Raw genomic sequence first — 18,172 nt, 5'->3', positions numbered from 1 at the left:
AACACACTCCTAGTTCATAAGTCTTTGTATGCATATTTTGTTATGTCCTTAGGAAAAAAAATTCCCCACAGCAGAATTGCTGTGTACAAGCATATTTTTCAGACTCTTTTCACTTCCTGCCTAATTGCCCTCCAGAAAAGTCTTAATGGATATTCCCACCCGCAGTGTATGAGAGGGCTGACTTCCCCATCTCTTGCCAAAATTGGGTTTTAATCTTTAAAGAAAGCTTAATCTTCGCCAAGTTGATAGATAAAACCTTGTATCTCATTGTTCTTTTCTTCCAGGAATTCTAAATTATTTTCTTGGGCCAAGTTGGACCATCTAATTGGCTACTTACCTGAAGACTTTCAGGTTTGGCTTTTCCCTTGGTCAATTTCATGAAGCTGTATTTTAACATATGCCCCTGACTTGATAAAGATCATTAAAGATGGGCCATGTGAAATTTGCTACTGCATTCACTGTTTTAAAAAACCCAAGTTGCTATTGAGGACTTCCTTTCTTACATTGCTCTGTCTTCCATGTAATAAAATCATACCCAAGAAATTCCCTTTGGAATTCAGTGCTAGGAAAAGCGTTCATTCCCAGAGCGACACACAGAGGAAAAGCTTCCCCTTTGCCAGCTATGAGAACCCTGTAACTGATCATGGCTGCTGTTAGGAGGGCAGAACCAAGTTTAAGAATCAATGACAGCAGTTTCGTTAACTCTTGTGGGAAACGCAGTTGTTGATGTTTTTATTGCCTTCAGTCCTGACCTTCCCTCTTTATTTTATTATTCACTTACAGTGTTTTACTTGCAAGCCACTTCACATCCTGTGGAAAGAGGCAAAAGCTAAAATTTCTCAATAATGAGCTCTGGTAATCATTGCATCCCTGCTACATAGCCCAGTCCTGGCACTTAACATAGTGCTCGCATAAAATTTGTTGAGCGAATGAATGAATGAATGAATGAAGGCACTTGACAACAAACCAACTAAGCACTGACATTGGTTGAAAAGGAACACTAGTTACTAGTTGATCCAAGAGGAAGAAAACGTTATCATGGGAAGACAGCATAGCACTTCAAGAAGCATAGCAGGAAGTAAGTACTAACAGTCTCAAAAATGCTCGGTCATATTTCCGGGAACCCAACTGAGAAAATGATCCTAAATGGATTCAGAATTTTAGGAACAAAGATACTCATCACTGAGTTGTTCGAAATAATTAAAAAATGAGAAACAACCTGAAAGTCCAGCACTAAGGGAATTAGTGAGACAATTATGGGCATCCAGATAACGGAAAGTAGTAGCTATTAAACATATTCAGTACAAGGAGGTGGTAGGGACTTGACGAAAAATGTCTGCGATAATATTAGGTGAGAAAGCAGGACGCAGAATTGTGTGTTCATTATGTTCCCCACAACATAAGGAAACATGCATAGGAAGGGGGACATAAACTAAAACGTTACCAGTGGGTGGTCTCCAGGTTGTGAGATGAGGGGTCAATTTTATTATTTTATCTTGACTTTCCTGTAGTTTCCAAGTTTTCAACAATAAGCATGTATTTTATAAGAAGAAAATAGGCTTAGTTAAAAATAGAAAAGAAAAGGGGTGCCTGGGTGTCTCGTTTGGTTAAGCATCTGACTTTGGCTCTGGTCATGATCTCGTGGTTCGTGGGTTCAAACCCCAAGTTGGGATCTGTGCTGACACCGTGGAGCCTGGAGATTGCTTTGGATTCTGTGTCTCCCTCTCTCTCTCTGCCCCTCCCCCACTCATGCGCTCACTCTCTCTCTCTCTCTCTCAAAAACAAATAAACATTGGGGCGCCTGGGTGGCTCAGTCGCTTAAGCATCTGACTTCAGCTCATGTCATGATCTCATGGTTTGTGAGTATGAGCCCCGCATCGGGCTCTGTGCTGACAGCTCAGGGCCTGGAGCCTGCTTCGGATTCTGTGTCTTCCTCTCTCTTTGCCCCACCCCTGCTCATGCTCTGTCTCTCTCTCAAAATAAATAAACATTAAATAAACGTTCAAAAATTTATTAAAAAAATAGAAAAGAAAAAAGATACAAGGCAATAGTAAGGCTCATCGAAATGCATTTTGGGACAAGAAAATTGGGGTTTTTGCTTCTCTTCCTGGCAACAGTCAGTGCCCTGGAAGGCTCACCTGCCTGTGGTGTGGTGCTGTTAAAATATGTCCCCAAATTCCAGGTTGAGCTTCGTTCCTCTCCCCTTGAGTACGCGCTTGCTGCCCTTAGGGACCGGCTTCAAGTAGAATCTGGTGACCCAGTCGAGCCTCCAGCTGACTACAGCTCTGGGTGACTGACCCCTTTACTACACTCGTGAGAGATCCCGTGCCAGTCCACCCAGATGGGCCGCATGGGATAATAATTTGTTTCGAGTGGCTAAGTTTCGGAGGAGTCTGTTACGCAGTAATTGCTACCTAACATGCATGGTAGCTGTGTGTGTAGGGTGTAGGTATGTGTGTGCAGAAAACTTTGAAATGACTCAGGTTGGTTAAAAGTTAGAAGTCGTCATTTCTTTTGTTTCTGAGTGCATTTTGACAATGTGTATCAAGAGCCCTAAGACGGCGTATAGCCACTGACCAAGAACCCAACACTTTGGAATTTATTCTAAGGACACGGACACTTCCCATGGGGACGCAATCCCAAGAGCGGGGAGTTGTGTTGACTTGGTTTATTGCTGGATCCCCAACACCTAGGATGATACACAGGACCTAGTAGGGGCTCCAAACATATTTTTTTGAGTGAATGAGTGAATGAACTCATTGGTCAAGTGTGTGAGGAAGAAAATGATTAGACTAGTTATCACAGTATTGTTTATCACAGTAAAAAAAAATTGAGAGCCACCTAAAGGTTAGAACACGGAAACCAAAAGCAAATGATGAGTTAGGATGACTTGCAATGCATCTGTACAAAATGGGAAATTTTGAAGCCCTTAGATCAATTATGTGGAAAGATCTGTATTTTGTAGTGGAATCTTTCTTAGTTGATGTTCCCTGAATGATCTACTAGATTTACCAACATTTTTCCCCCTTTCAAAACACTAATTAATTCCCATGCCATGCTGAATATTTTATTTTCCTCCATTCCTATTTTCTCATATTTCCGTGCAATTTTGTTTCCACTGTGACGAATCAATGTATTCCCCAAACTTTTGATGTCTGCTCTATGGTTGTGTGGTTAATTTAAGCAAATACCACCTCAACTTATAGAACACAAGTGCAAATCATAGAGTTGTCTTAATAACCACAATAGAAATGTTTAAGAAAGAGAAGAAAAATGAGTTTTTAAAAAATGGTTCTCAAGCTAGTTGTGGGCAAGGTGACTGCACAAGACTGGAAAATACTGCCACAATGTAGGACTTTGCAGTGAGGTCGCTTTGTGACTATTTTGCTTCTCTTCAAATAAACCCAGATTGGAAATTTTAAGTCAAGCATATGGGTATAGTGTATGCAAGAAAGAAACGCCACCCTTAGAGAGAAGTCCTCTTTTCTGAATGGTTGTGCCTTTGTAAGTTCTAAGTTACAATGACACGTTTAAAGTACGTGCATGTCAGTGTGTGTGATCCCTGCTTTTGAGGGCCAGCTTTGAGTTCCAGTAGAGTTGATAAGAGGGTTTTGTCACGAAAAGGTAATAAGATGATACTATTTAAATGAGGTGAGCAACTTATCAAGCAGTTGAAGCATGACAGTGGTTATCACGGGATGGTGGGGTTTTCTTTTCCTTATCTGTATTAGCTACAAGAATCAGGTGCTATTTTTATACATTTCCTAAAAAAAGTAGAAACATCCCCATAGTTAGTATTCTGCCCGACTGAGCCTTGGCCGCCCATTGCCAAAGAAATGCGCTGTTATTTTGACAGATTCACTAGCCACTAGGTGAGGCTTTCCTCACCTGGGCAGCCCTAAACTCTCCTCCCTCCTCAGACTTCCCGGGATTCACCTGCACTCACAGAGCTCTAACTGTTCATGACTTCTCGGGGCTGTCCTATGGGGGGTGGGTGAGCCGCCCCCAGGCCAGCCAGCCCTCCCAACCGCCTCCTCCTTCCTCCCAGGTCTCTCCAGGCAAGAGTCAGCCAGGTGGGGGCGGCTGCAAAGGTACCTGCCAGGTTCTGAGAACTGCAGTGCTATTTTTCTCTCTCTCTCCACCCACACCCAGGCAGCTCAAAAAAAAAAAAAAAAAAAAAAAGGCAAGGGAAGAGGGGAAAGTGGGAGAGAGGCTTCTAGAAACCTCTAATCTCATAGGCACCAGAGTCAGCCAAGAGAAGGAAACTCCCCCTTGATGATGAGATGGGCTTTGAAGAAAGCTGTAAGGGGGAAACGGGCCCCAGAAAGGCTCTGCACCCCCACCCAGGCTGCCTCTTTGGGCCCTTGAGCATGGCGAGGTTGGAGACAGCCCCCCCCCCCCCCCCCCACTGCTTAGGGACCATGTAACCAGAAGCCGGTTATTCACTCGGGCCTGAGTTTCCCCATCTGGAAGGTGGGAACAATGATTTTCTATTCCGCGGGGGTACCCACAAGGATTCCATGAAATTCTATTGAAATTACGCAGTGGGCGCTGATTAAGAGTTAGTCCTCCCCCCCCCCCCACCTGTTTACTGGTTTCCGTGTGTGTGTGATCTCCCCTTTCCTTCCTTTCCTTCATCAGAACGCCGCCTTCCTGCCCCCCTCCTCCAGGAAGGCCCTGGCACTGCTCACATCTCTGCTCTGGCAGTCAGCTCAGTTTGTCTGGTGACCTTGGGAATTATTTTAACCTCTCTGGACTTGCCCTCCTTCCTCTGTAAAATGGGCACAGCAAATGGGACCTGCCCCGTGTGGCTGCCGTGGGCTTTAAATAAATGCACGTAAGGTAACGAGAAGAGTGCCTAGCATACCTTTGGTGCTCACGGAGCGTGCGCGTGTGCGGTGTGTTTAAAATCTGCGTTAAGCTCGTTTCTCGCCATCGTCACCTGTTTCTGTTGAGTCCTCGAGCCCACCACCGGCTCTTTCATTTCGTGAGAGCCATATTGTACGTTCCCCGTCATGCTCAGAATAGGCCTCTCTGCAATATACTTATTGAATAGCTTTTTAAAAAAAGAATCTTGGAGAGACATCCAGCTCTGCTTTCTTGGAGCCGAAAGCACTTCTCACACGTTCCCCGCAGGCACAGCCTTGCTCCCTGAGATGCGCACTCTCAGGATGGGGACAGAGTGCGAAAATAGATGGCCTTTGCTTTGCCCGGGTGCATTAGCATTTTAGCTGAACTGTCAGCCCCCAGAGTGTTCAATAGGCGGGAGACGCAGCTCGGGGCTTTAAACAATCACTCAAGTCCAAGTGTAGGCAGCCATTGCCTCCAGATGCCAGGCTGATGGACAGAGACTCAACGTGGGTTTCCTTGGCATAAGCTCACGAAAAGTGTTCGAAGCCTGATCTTTAATTAATGCTTGTGTGTGTGTGTGTGTGTGTGTGTGTGTGTGTGTGTGTGTGTACATCTTGTCTCCTTAATTAGTTTGTGAACAGCACGGGCCAAACACAGCGATGGTCTGCTAGCCTCAGAGGGGCATTGGGATCCATTCACTCATCCGCTCCTTCGGCACACACTCGTCTGGGCCCCTCCTCTGGGCCAGGCACTGCTCGGCACCTTAATTTGAAGGGTGAAGGGAAGCCATTTGGAGGGCTTTAGACACGGAAGGTGTTTGCCGGGATGAGGTCCCATTGGCTGCCGTGCAGAGAGGGTCATGGGGGATGCAGCGTGACCTCAAGGAGACAGGCAGAGAGAACCGTGCACGTGGACCAAAGAGAATGGATTGAGCGCATTTTAGCACAGGATTTTTCAATAGCAGCACCACGGACATTTTGGGCCGATCGCGCTCTGTGGTTGGTGGGGGAGGGGAGGGGGGGCTCTCCCGAGTGATGCAGAAAGTTGAGCAGCATTCCTGGCCTCTATTTAACCTTTACCTTCTAGATGCCAGTAACACCTCTCTCCAGTTGTGACAACCTTCAGATATCGCTAAATATTCTGTGGGGGGGGGGGGGAAACTACCCCCGTTCACGGAGAACCACGGCTATACGGCGGACCCAACAAGACTCGCTGATGGACTGGATATAAGTGGGCAGGTATAGACATGGGACAGTGAGGCCAGTCCTGGATGAAGGACTGGTTTTGACCTCTCGCTCTGGGTTACACACTATACCCCTCCCCGGAAGGGCAACGGCAAGCACAACCCGGTGTGACACCCGATTTCAAAAAGAAAACTGGTAAGGCAGGCCATCGAATATTCCCACAAAGAAATGCAAAATGGCAACGTGGTAAGTGCAAAACAAAACAAAACAAAACAAAACAAAAAAGGGATGTAGGCACTAAGCAAGCGTATGAGGGGTTGGGAGGAGGATGAGCCAGTCTGGCAGGAGAGAGAAGCCTTCTGCAAGAGTTAACCATTCAGCTGACATATGAAGGGTAAGTGGCATGGACGAGGCTTGGAGAAGGATGTTTCAAGGCAGAGGGCACAGCAGGGGCAAAGGCCCTGTGGTTGGAAACATCACAGCACATTTGAGGAATTGAAGGAAGGTCATGGAGTCAAGAGAACGTGGGGCCAAGTGGGGGCAGAGGATGCCAGGGTGGGGGAGTTTGCACGGGGCTTCGCAGCTATGTTATGGGATCTGGTCTTTCTCAAGGGCAACGGGATGTCCTTGGGAGTGTTTGAAGGAAAGATGTGGCTGGATAGGACTTCACTCTGCCTGCAGGGAGCGGACAGACTGGAGAGGCTGAGCAAGGCAGTAGAGAGGAGGCTCCTGCAGGAGTCGGGGTGAGCCACGGGCAGAGACTTGGACCCAAGAGGGTGGGTGTAAGTGTGTGGTGTGGGGGGGCGGGAAGGGGTGTGCAGGTCTCCCCGAAGCTGGGACTCCATGACTGACCCCGGGCTCCTGCATTGCATCCTATGGGCCCGCCCCACTCAACACAATTAGAGACCCCGTGCTAGGGCCTACCCGGGGCACCCACACCCCTCCATCCAGCCCCGCGCCTGGACTCCGAGGTTGGCTCCATAATTATCTTCCCAATGGAATCCCCCAGTCGGCTGGCACATGGTCCCTTCCCCAGAAAGGACTAAACCAGGGGCGCCTGGGTGGCTCAGTTGGTTACGCATCTGACTCTCGGTTTCGGCTCAGATCATGATCTCATGGTTCATGAGATCTGACAGTGCAGAACCTGCTAGGCATCCTCTCTCTCTCTCTCTCTTTCTCTCTCTCTGCGCCTCCCGCTCGGGCCCTGGGGGTCATCGGCTGCGGCTGAGGACCCTGCTCTGTGCAGGATGACCCACAGGGCGCCGTTCTGCATTGTGGTAAAGGAAAGGCCATGAAACGCGGCGCCTAACCAGCCTCACGGGGTCAAACGGTGCACGGGGGGCAGCTGAGGGCGCGGTGACAAGCCGCGTGGCGCAGGGCCGTTCTGCGAGGCCGCGTGAGGAAGAGACACGAGCCGCATGCATACGCGGTAAAGCCACCAGCCCAGAGTGAAGTTCGGGGCCGGCCTAGGAGCCAGCGACGGCACGCTGTTCTAGGCTATTCTTGCTCAGTAACCGTCCCCCTGGCAGCTGAGAGACCCTTAACCTCCCGGAGGCTCGGGTGGCAGCCGGGCAGCTTGGGGACCGGACCTTCACCCAGCGGACACCGGTGCTCAGGAACCCCACTCAGAGCACTGGGAGGGGACAGGGCTGGAGGCTGCGGGGGGGGGGGGGGGTGACGGGGAGGGAGGGAGGCGGCCGAGGGATGAAACCGAGATCATGAAGGGGGAGCAGCCCCCCAAAAGGAGGCGAGCGAGCAAGCGAAGGTGGACTTTGCCAAGGCTGGCCCTCGGCTTCTAGAAGGAGTGTTCTTGTTGTCGCTGGCTTTTACTCGTTCCTGACGTGACTCTCCCCCCCCCCCCCCCCGTGTTGGGTGTGAATATTCCCCACCTGTTTCACATTTAAAAATTACCCCCCCCCCCCCCCCCGCCTGTTTTTCGCCTACGAATAAAATAAACCCGGGATGAGGGCTGTCGAGGCCAAGAGTGCTGGCGGTCCCGAAGCCGGGGCCGCAGTGTGGCCAACATGATGGGCAACGTCGACATCAGCTGCTGTGTGTCTCCCGCGGTTTGGGAGTGACGAACGGAAGCCCCCCGGCAGGCAGGGGCCACCCGGACGGGGCGCTCCTCTCCCCTTCCCAGCACGTCCCTGGCGCCTGGTGCCCCTCCCGGCCCCCAGCGGGCACTCCACCAGCGGCTGATAAACGACCCAGGGAGTGACCCACCACCACTTTACCCCGGCAACTGTTTGGGTTTCAAATGAAAGCACAACGCGCTTTACGCAAAACCAGTGTCAGCTTAAACGGAGACACGCGTCAACAAAACAAGGACCCCGGGCCCCACCCAAAGCTGGCTGCACGCTTGCTGAAAAAGAACGGTGAAGCCACCAAGGGCTCGAGCAAATGAGACCAGGAACGCTGAGCAATGATCGTTATATTTATTTGTACACACTTGCTTCCAAACTACAATTAATGTGTCTAACAAAGCATATCATGCAAACGAAGATCAGAGGTTCTACAAAGTGAGGAAAGCACTGAATTTATACATCTATCTCGCCTGCTTTAAACCAAATGTTACTGGACAGTTGAATGGCCTCTACGTTTCGTCCGTAGGTGCTTATACAGAAGGGAAAACCTCAACCTCCACCTGTTCCTCTTCCTCCTCCGTCCGAATTTGGGGTCTTACACGATGTTTTTCAATTAACGATTTAAACATGACCTGTCCTTCGCACACAAACACACACACACACACACACACACACACACACACACACACACACACACGATCATGTGGCAAAAGCAATGACTTCAAATGTCTCTGACCATCTATAAAAGCTATTCTGAAAGACCCTGATAGAAAGGATATGAGGTGAATTTTTAGACCATTTAGACTCAAAAGAATAACTGCCTTCGGTGGATGATTTTGAATAGTCCGCTAATCCCTTAAAAGAATCACATCCTTCCAGGAAGAATATCAACAAAAATCTACGAACAACCACAGGAATAAATACTCCTAAAGTTAAGCAGAGGAGACAAAGACACAGTTATTTAATCAGAAAATGCAAAGCCACCTTTTGTCTTATTTTAGAAAAGAAAAAAAGGTTCTTATAAAGACTTGATAGTTTTCTGAAAAGTGGGGTTCTGTCTACTCACATAAGAGAGGATTCTGAAACAGATGCCCCAGGGAGTGCTTGCTGTCACACCTCTTCTTTCTTGGGGATATTGAATTAGATCTGAATTGCCCAGTGGACAAAATCTCTACAGGGCACTTCTGAATCTTCACTGAATGTGAGACTTGGGGACCCATGGGGACCGGAGACAGAGCTGAGGAAATGTCCTGCCCCTCAAAACCAAAAGGTGGTCACAGAGCCTCACAGAGCAAGGAAAGGGACCCCAGGGATCCCAGGGGAATGCTATCCCGGGGCTCCATCTGGAAGGGGGACAACAAAGCTATCTTTCCTATGGTCCAAAAGTCTCTAGACCTTAGACGGTTATCCCCAGTGTCCATTAAAAACATGGAGGGCATCAGTCTGCCAACACATTCCACCTGATTTCCAGCCGTTCTGATGTGGACTCCATATACCACTGGCATGGGAAAATCCTGCAGTGGGAGTGCAGGTCAGGGGTGCTCTAGCCTGACCCCGTCTGAGTCCTCCTATAGACTCCAAGGGATTGGGATCTTATGAAAGTGTCAGTAATTTTATTTTAAAAACTTATTTTAAAAGAAGAATTGAGTTATTAAAGTTCTCCATAAAAAAGTACAAATAGCCCAGTATACTCGGTTGTTGTACTGGAATTAACAAATTAATTTCTTCCTAAAGGTTTCAAAAAAAGTCTTTGGAACTCGTGGGCCTTAGCGTAGGGTCACTGTAAGGCTGTTTCATGACTGAGTGAGACCTACACAGTTATGAACTGACATCTGATCACATAAATCAGAGGCACGGGATTCCTGGTCATACATGATTTCAACTCTCCAAGAGTCCCTGACATCAGAGAATTAACCGAATTGGGGTTGACACCATTTCTAGATGCCTTTGCTTGCTATAACTCAGGTCACCTTTCCCAATTTTCTGTATCTTTTGCAGCAGAAATATATGGCATTCCCTAGATTTGTTGTGTCGGCCCAGATGGGAAGTGACAGAAATGTTTACAGTCTGGTATATTTCATAAAATGTAACCCAAGGAACTCAAGGAAAATGTTTTAAAAATGATTTCTCCACTTGTCAAATTAGTGTGCAGTCACTAAGCAGTAGAGGGCCCCTTTCCTTCATTGTAACTGTCATGGCTTTGCTGCTCCTGTTTTGGGTCCCCAGGTCAGCGTCTATTTCTTGATGATGACTGATGAGTGTGCTCGGTGGGGGAACAGGCGCCCCGCCCTTGCTGGGTTTAAAGGGACAGGAAATGGTGTGATAAGCACACACAAGAAAGAGGTGATTGGCTTCATCAGACCAAAGTGAGAAAATGACAGTCCGTTGGTGTTGCCTTTCTGAGGCATTTAAAAACAGAAGACTCTCACTTTTCCTTCCTCTTTGGTACTGAGAAGTCAGATCCCAGCAGGAAAAACCCAAATTTGTCCTGCAAAGTGCAATCAGGTGGGAACTGCAGTGTGAAGTTATTTTTGCCACTTCTCCATCCATCCCTGGCTGCCCTAACTCTTGGCAGGAAGCCACAGAAGAAAATGGGTGGGGACCTACTGGCTTCCAGGGTGTGCTGGCTGGTTTGGCTGTGCCCAGGGAATGGTGAGCCCCTCCAAGGCAGGCAGGGGAAGGGGGCCTCAAGGACTAGCGACGAATTGGCTGGCACTCAGGAGAGGTTTCCTGAGGAGGACCAGGCTGTGTTTCGGGCAGCAAAACTGCTCTCCGGGACCAGCAGGTGCATCAACAACCAACAGCGCAAAGCCACTGGAAATAGCAGCAGGTTCCTTCCCGAGATGCCCTCTCCTTCCACGCTCTCTTGGCTTCCTCCTTCTTGCAAGAATCCTCCTGGACACACTCAAGCCCTGCTCTTCTTTGAACGCCTTACTGACCTCGGCCTCCACCAACCTCTCCCTTCTCGGGACGTCAACGGGTGTCTCTCTTGGGCTCTGTGTGTTCATCCCAGCAAATAAGTTGTACGCTCTGCTAAGGACTGCAGCTCAGAGACGCGCTCCACAACCGTCTCCTGGCTTACACCCAACTTGGTTTTTCACCACCTTTTAACCAACCATGTCAGGGGAAGTTCTAGAGTGGCCCACACTCTCTGATTTTCTGCCAAAATTCCTACTAAGCCTAACACGTCTCCTAAGAAGGTCTGCATTCACTGGTACTAGGTCACGGGGATAAGAGAGAAGTAGATGTGCCAAAGAGCGATTATTTCAGTTCCTAGGGTCTCCTATCAACCTTTTGAATTGCTTCCCGCCTTCAGTGAACCTCCCATTAACCTCTGCAGGCTGCAGCCAGGAGCACACTCCACGTCCTCCTGTCCGAGCCAAGCATCTAGGGCCCTCAGACAAGACGCCAAGAGAAGGACTGCCAGCCCTCTGATCTGTAGCCTCGGAGCGAAGTTCTGCTTAGAAGCAGCCACCGTCCAAGGGACAATAGACACAAGGCGATGTGAACGGCCTCTCAGAGTTACAGACCGAGGAGTCTGGTGAAGCGGCCTGTGCTAGATTCTGCCTGGGCCCTGGACCTCTGCGGTCCTCAGTGATTCGGGCGGCACTCAGGGGCTGGTCTTTCAAGAGGCCCCTGGTCATCTGCCATCCAAGGTGCTTCCCCTCGTTCCAGCCGCCAGCTGCGGCCAGCAAAGCACCCCTTCCCTGCACTTTTATTTCATACGATGCCCGTGAAGTGGGACCACGCCACAGGCTTATATAAATCAATTCCTTTATAAGCTGGTCTAACGGTTGGCAAGGGTTACCCACATGGTTTATTCTTCCAGCAATCACGGTCTTGGGCTTCTCAGACCTTTAAAACGTTTAGCCCTTATCTAAATTTGGTACAAAGCCACGTACCGAACAGGGTACAGCACGGGTAACACTTCACCAGGCCCCGAGTTTTACTGTCTTTCCTTCAAGTTTGTGCTCAAGCCTGCTGTCCCGCAGGCCAAGTGCTGGGCCCCACAGCCAGGATATCTCCTCTTAAGACTCTGCCATGCATTCTGAAAGAATACAAGCTGGCTGAGAGGCTGAACATGTTTCCTGGAGAATTATGAATTCGGAAATGTGTTGGCTGTTCGAGGGAAAGCCTGAGACTCCTGCTGGCTTAAAAACAAGCAGGCAGCGTGGTGCTCGGGAACAAATAGTCCATAACCCCACGAGTTCCTTTCTGAAACTTTCCTCACTGCCTGGGGCTTGGCTGGGGGGGTTCGTCCTGTGGCTGCTCAGTCCTGGGGCAGGGCGGGCGTCTGGCTTTTTTGTTTCTTAGGCTCATTCTATGAACTGGTCCCTTTTCTATCGCACCGAACGAGGGGTCCCTGGTGAGGAAGTGTCCCCAAAATGTGCACTGACCAGGGCGGGCTGCAGCTCTGGGCGTGCTGGGGCCCGTTTTGAATTCTGAAGCCTACAGCCCGTAAAAGGTGGTGCGGAGGAAGTCGCTCTTTTCCAGGAGGATCCACTGCCTACCCCACCTCTTCCTCCAGTCCAGGCTTTCCAGGACAGACCGGGTCTGCCATCTCAAAGACCCTTCAGCGGTTGTGACGTGGATTTCAGGCAAACAGCCAGAGAGTAAAAATGAGGAGGTGCTTAGCTGAGAGACGCATTTGGGGGATAAGGGGAAACGGAGAGGCCCCTGTACGAAATGATCCCTGCTTCCATGTTCTTTCTGTTGCAGGAGGCTGGCTTCTCTGAGGACCTTGTGTTGTTAGCACAGCATCTCACCACAGAAGTGCTCTTCGCCGAGACCGGAAAGGCCAGTTCGAGCAACAGGTGGGGGAGAAAGCCTGCAGCTTCTAAAGAGTCTGCCGTTAGTGCCAGGGGATGGTGGTTCCCAGGGGTGGCTGGACGGGACGGTTTGTCTCATGAAGTCTGTAATGTGCTGGAGGGAACGGCAAGTCGTGCCGGGGGCGGCAAGGCGGACAGAGTCCTTCTGCTGCGTCCAAGCTCCTGTCCCTCCCGCCCCGAGCCACTAACAGTAACAAAGCTGAAAAAGAAAAACCAAACAAAATCCAGCCCAGGGGCTGCAACAACATCACACCTGCTCGAACACACTAGACGAACGGGAGTCCGACACTTCCCGCTGTCCCCACGAGGAAGAGTGGAATAGGAACCGGGACAGAAGATGTTGCTAAGGAGCTGGGAGAGAGTGTCCTCTCAGAGACGATCCCCGACGACAAAACTTTTGTTTGCAGGTAGAATCAAATTAAGCACGTAAAAGAGCCATTCGTTTTCAAAATTAGATCTACGACAGGAAATTAATATATCTGATACAGTGCCAGTGTGCGGGGTATGCACGGGGTGGGGGTGGGGCGACAGGAGGCAGCAAGGAATTAGGCTAAAACTTAATCATAGAAGCAGATTAGAAACAAGAGCCTTCACAAATATAGCACAGTTGTGTCTTATAAAATTATTATAATACTCTCTTTATACTTGATACGATTATATCAATAATATAGATTCACTTGTAATTAAGGTTTATTATAAACATGCAAAATTCATTGCATGATGCATTTGCAAAACATATTAAAATCCTTCGAGCAATAAAATATCTTTGAGCTGATGTGCATCCAGATTTTCCTGATTCTACGCCTCCAGGTGTGCCATTCAACATGATCCGGAAATGGGGACCAAAACTGCATTGGTTTCCGTCCCTTAGTGGATGTCAGGGGCTGGAGATGGGAGAGATACCGATCGATGGAGACTTATGCTACAGTCAACACTCTGTTAAGTTACTTTACAGCAATACTCTCATCAACGACACCGCAGCCTATTAAATAAATAAGTACAAAAGGGGATGGGGCGTATGCTTCAGCTTCTTAGGAAGTAGGCAGCAAAATATTGGTTGGGCTGGGGGTTGGCTAACAACACTCACGAGTAGTGGCATGATTGCGGATGGCACCCTGGATCACAGAATAATCTCCCAGAGATTAAAATGAACATACACACACACTGGGTTATCCTTGATCTGAAATGATGTCACATGCTGATTTAGCAAAGTTCTTAGATTTGGCCTCTTAAAAAGAAATGCAAGTATCAAGATAATTTATCATCCAAATAGGGCAGCTGACAGATTCACCAACATTCCTCTGAGGTGTCTGTTTTTTTAAAACCAGTCATCACTGAACCATGATTGGGTTAAGACTGTCAACGTCTGGTAACAGCTTGCAAATGACTCACCGGTAGGGACTTGATTCATCTCGGGACTGTTTCCATTGAGGCAGAGAACAGAAGCAGCGGGTATTTCCAAGTCTCCCCTACTCCCAATCCCGCCTGGCTCACATTCTGGGGTCCCCATTCTTTGAGTCCAAAGACATCTCAGGTGGAGATATTTTCTTGCCCACTGGACCGGGACAGGTTCATTTTAACATCTCTGGTTGGGGGAATCCCAATGGTGGAAACTGACAGAGGGCATGGAAAATATATCAAACCGTACCAAAAAAGGGGGAGAGTTTGTTTTTTAAGAAGGGTTAATCTACAGCCAGATGTGACTTCTACATACTTAAACCGAACACTGTACACGATACTGCCTTCTACTAAGATAATGTTCTTGGTTGTAAGACAGAAACCCTGAACAGTTACTCACATTTGGACTAATAACCCTAAAATTTTCAGGCCTCCATCTGGAACGGGAGAAAAGGCCATGGCCTTAAAATTTTAGGGTTAAGGATCATTTCCCACTGCTGGAGGGCTGGGGGCTGGGGAGGCGTTAGTTCTCGGTGGTGAGTTTCATACTGCGCTCTGTAAGATGGGGTGCACAAACTGGGGGTTGACATACGAGAACCCCTCGAAATCAGACTGGTCTATGTTAGCAATGACCAGCTGATCAGGTGGTGTTAAGACAGGCTGCCCTCGCGTGAAGAACTTGTCAAAGTTTTCTGCACCTTTGCCACACTGTGGAGAAGAGAGAAAAAAGGACAGGTCAGTAATTTTTACCAAAGTACAGGGAGCAGCTCTCCGAGAGGCCTCTGCAAGGCTGAGCTTGGCCCGCGCCAACCGGGCCTGGAGAGGCAGGAAGAATTCTGGAGAACCTGCACACCTACTGGATTCAAAAGCCAGGCACAGCAAACAAAAACGCAAACTCACTCAGTCGTAAACCTTCGAATACCCTCGGAACCGAACCCCTCCATGGAAAGGCACTGCTGATAGAAAGGCAGCAGCAAGGACACAGCCTGTTTGATTTCACTGTCATTTCCTAGAGCAAGCGGGCGAGGAGCAGGATACCCACGCCCGGGGCCGCGGGTCACTGTCCACGGTGAAAGGCTAGGATGTTGGGTGGGAGCGCAGGCAGCAATCTCGGGACCGAGAGGCTGAGATTACTGTCCCGCACCCGGCTCTTTGCGACCGTATTTGTAATAAAGCGAAAGCTGTGTTGTGCTTGCAACTGCAAAGTCCTAAAAACCTCACTCGACCAACATCGAGAGAGGTGTGGTGGCAAGGTTGGGCCGTTCACCCTTGGGCCCAGTTCAGTATATCTAGATCTGTCTGGTCAACCGGCAGATAGGTTGACCCTCGTGGGTGGTCTCAGGCTGGAGGGGGTTTGCTCTGGTGCCCTGAGCAGGCAGAGCAAAGCCTGCTGTCTGTCTTGGATTTTCCTCTCCTCCAGGGTCCACCAGGGCGCTCAATGCAGGAGGGGCTGCGGGCAGAGCTGCCCTGTTCGAGGCTCCGAGAAACACGGCCGTGTGCACGGCACCGCTTGGGAGCCTGACCCCAAATGGGTGGGGGGGCAGGGGTGTCCCCACTTGCTCAGCCACTCAGAGGGTTGTGGCGTGTTGAAGTCCCCAGGACCCCACATGACTGAGGCAGGGAGGGGTGGGTTTGCACCGGTGATACAAATAATGGTATTCCCCACGTTGCAAATGATACCCTTCTGCCTGCTGGCATCATAGGGCAGCACTGACTAATCAACTAATCATAAGGCACATTAATTCCGAGTTAACACAGTTTTATTTTTTTTTTCTTTTTTTTTTTCTTTTTTTAATTTTTTTTTTCAACGTTTTTTTTAAATTTATTTTTGGGACAGAGAGAGACAGAGCATGAACGGGGGAGGGACAGAGAGAGAGGGAGACACAGAATCGGAAACAGGCTCCAGGCTCCGAGCCATCAGCCCAGAGCCCGACGCGGGGCTCGAACTCACGGACCGCGAGATCGTGACCTGGCTGAAGTCGGACGCTTAACCGACTGCGCCACCCAGGCGCCCCCCGAGTTAACACAGTTTTAAACTAACCAGGCATTCCTGGATCTTTGCCGGAGGACAGCTCTAGGTAAACTGCGAAGGTGGTGGTGGTGGGGTCTATCCCACTCCCTCGAGTGTGAAAGGGGCAGAAGAGCCGTGCCCCCTCCCTGGGCTGCTATGAAGGTTAAGGGTGCAGTGTTTTGCACAGAGCCCAGCATGCAGTGAGAGCACAAGAGTTGCTGTTATTTTTGTAAGGCCGGTTTAGTCTCACAGACGGTAGTTTCCCACCTCCTCTTTTACATCTTTCCCACCTTCTAGAAGGCCTCTTTGAGAATCTAGCTTCATTATGGTTTTTCCACCTTCTTATCATCCAATAGACCCTGCTCCTAAGTCTGTTGCAGTGGAAAGCATGTCGTGAGTCCAAAGAAAGGTCTTCATAACTGACGGCTTCCCTTTCTGGGGCAGCGGGCGGGGGGGGGGGTTCATTTTCGTGAGTGGCCACCCACTCTTAACGGGGGCGGGGGGGAGAGTCCACACAGTGACTCCCGTGTGGGGATGTGGATGTGGATGTGGGTGTGGAGGGAGGCAGAGGACTGTGTGGAGCCCTTGCATCCACTCTACAGAGGCCCCACGATTGGGCCTGCTTGTCACATGGGTCCTGCCTCCCGCATGTGAGACGGGCAGTTGTATTTGAGGACGATGTTTTTTGGGAACGTGATTAAGCAATACCCACGACCTGGAAGGTTTCATGGAAATCCACTCTAGGTGCTCCCAGAGGCTGGGACATGTGCTCCCTCAAAAAGCGATTGTTCGCATTTCTTCTTCTCTTCACTAATCACACAAAGGTGAGCAAGAAGAAACTTCTGGGAAAACTAAAAGGCGAAGTCTCTAAAAGGAAGAGGAAGGCAAGCCAAGGTAGACTGTCTTCCGTCCATCCAACCCTAGGCTCATGGATGTGTTCTGTGAAAAGACGGCACAGGTCTGACCTTTCCTCTGAGTACCATTTTGAGGGGATTCGCAGATTATCTTCCAAAGGGAATTCCAAAAGCCATGGCTCAACGGCCACATAAACAAAAGAACTAAAAGAAGACTCCCCAAGATCTAAAGAGGGGACCACACAAACATCAGCACCGAGAAGCCTGCGGAGAATGACTCCTAAGGGCTGCTGCAGCTTGTGGGGCTAAGAATGATAACACGTGGGGCAGAACCCTCGCTGCTTAGAGCCTCGTGCTGTGCAGGTTGCCAGGAGAGCTAAGGGGGCCCCCGGAGACCAGGCCAGTCTAAGCTCTGCTTGGTGTTCACACTGCACGGGAGTGGGACTGCTGGTCTCGAGACTGCTTGCCTCCGGAAACCTCTTCCTTTTCCTTCCCACTCTACTTCACTCTAGAATGTTCTCTGATCCTGAAGAGAGAGAAATCACATTCCAGCAAAGAAAAACCTTTCTTAAACCTATTCACTGAGGTGAAAGGGCAGGCTGGGAGCAAGGAATAAAAAAGCTGTTCGTGTATTCCAGCCAACCATGGGCAAGAAAGCCCCAGAAACGCTGGAGGCTAAACCTGAGGATCAGATGAGATCCAAGACTCAGAAGAACTTCCTATTCTGAGGGAGCTCCTATCAGACGGATGCCGCTTCCCCCCCCCCCCCCCCCCCCAGCACAAACAGCAGGGGAAGGGGATTTTAATCATAGGTTTGGTACGATGAGAAATAGAGTCTATTTTTCCACCATGGAGGGTTTCTTAACGGTTAAAAAAAAAATGAGCCTTCCACAACTCCGTGAAATTAGCCCTGAAAGAGACAATCTCCTTTAAGTCAAATTGGAGATGATCTTGACCTACT

General features: G+C 49.4%; 1 protein-coding gene across 2 annotated transcripts in view; it reads right to left on the bottom strand.

Moving 5' to 3' along the window:
* Window positions 1–13,620: 13,620 nt before the first annotated feature.
* The window catches only part of PRKCA (protein kinase C alpha), a 401,449-nt gene continuing 396,897 nt past the window's right edge, over window positions 13,621–18,172 (bottom strand). For both annotated transcript variants that reach the window (XM_058705741.1, XM_058705742.1), the window contains one exon: window positions 13,621–15,054. In XM_058705741.1, the coding sequence (XP_058561724.1) occupies window positions 14,890–15,054 (165 nt within the window). In that variant the 3' untranslated portion in view covers window positions 13,621–14,889. The remainder of the gene's footprint in view (window positions 15,055–18,172) is intronic.

The sequence above is a fragment of the Neofelis nebulosa genome, chromosome 16, assembly GCF_028018385.1.
Source record: "Neofelis nebulosa isolate mNeoNeb1 chromosome 16, mNeoNeb1.pri, whole genome shotgun sequence".
Lineage (NCBI taxonomy): Eukaryota > Metazoa > Chordata > Mammalia > Carnivora > Felidae > Neofelis > Neofelis nebulosa.
The sequence above is the reverse complement of the archived record's forward strand: the minus strand, read 5'-3'. Positions and strand labels throughout refer to the sequence as shown.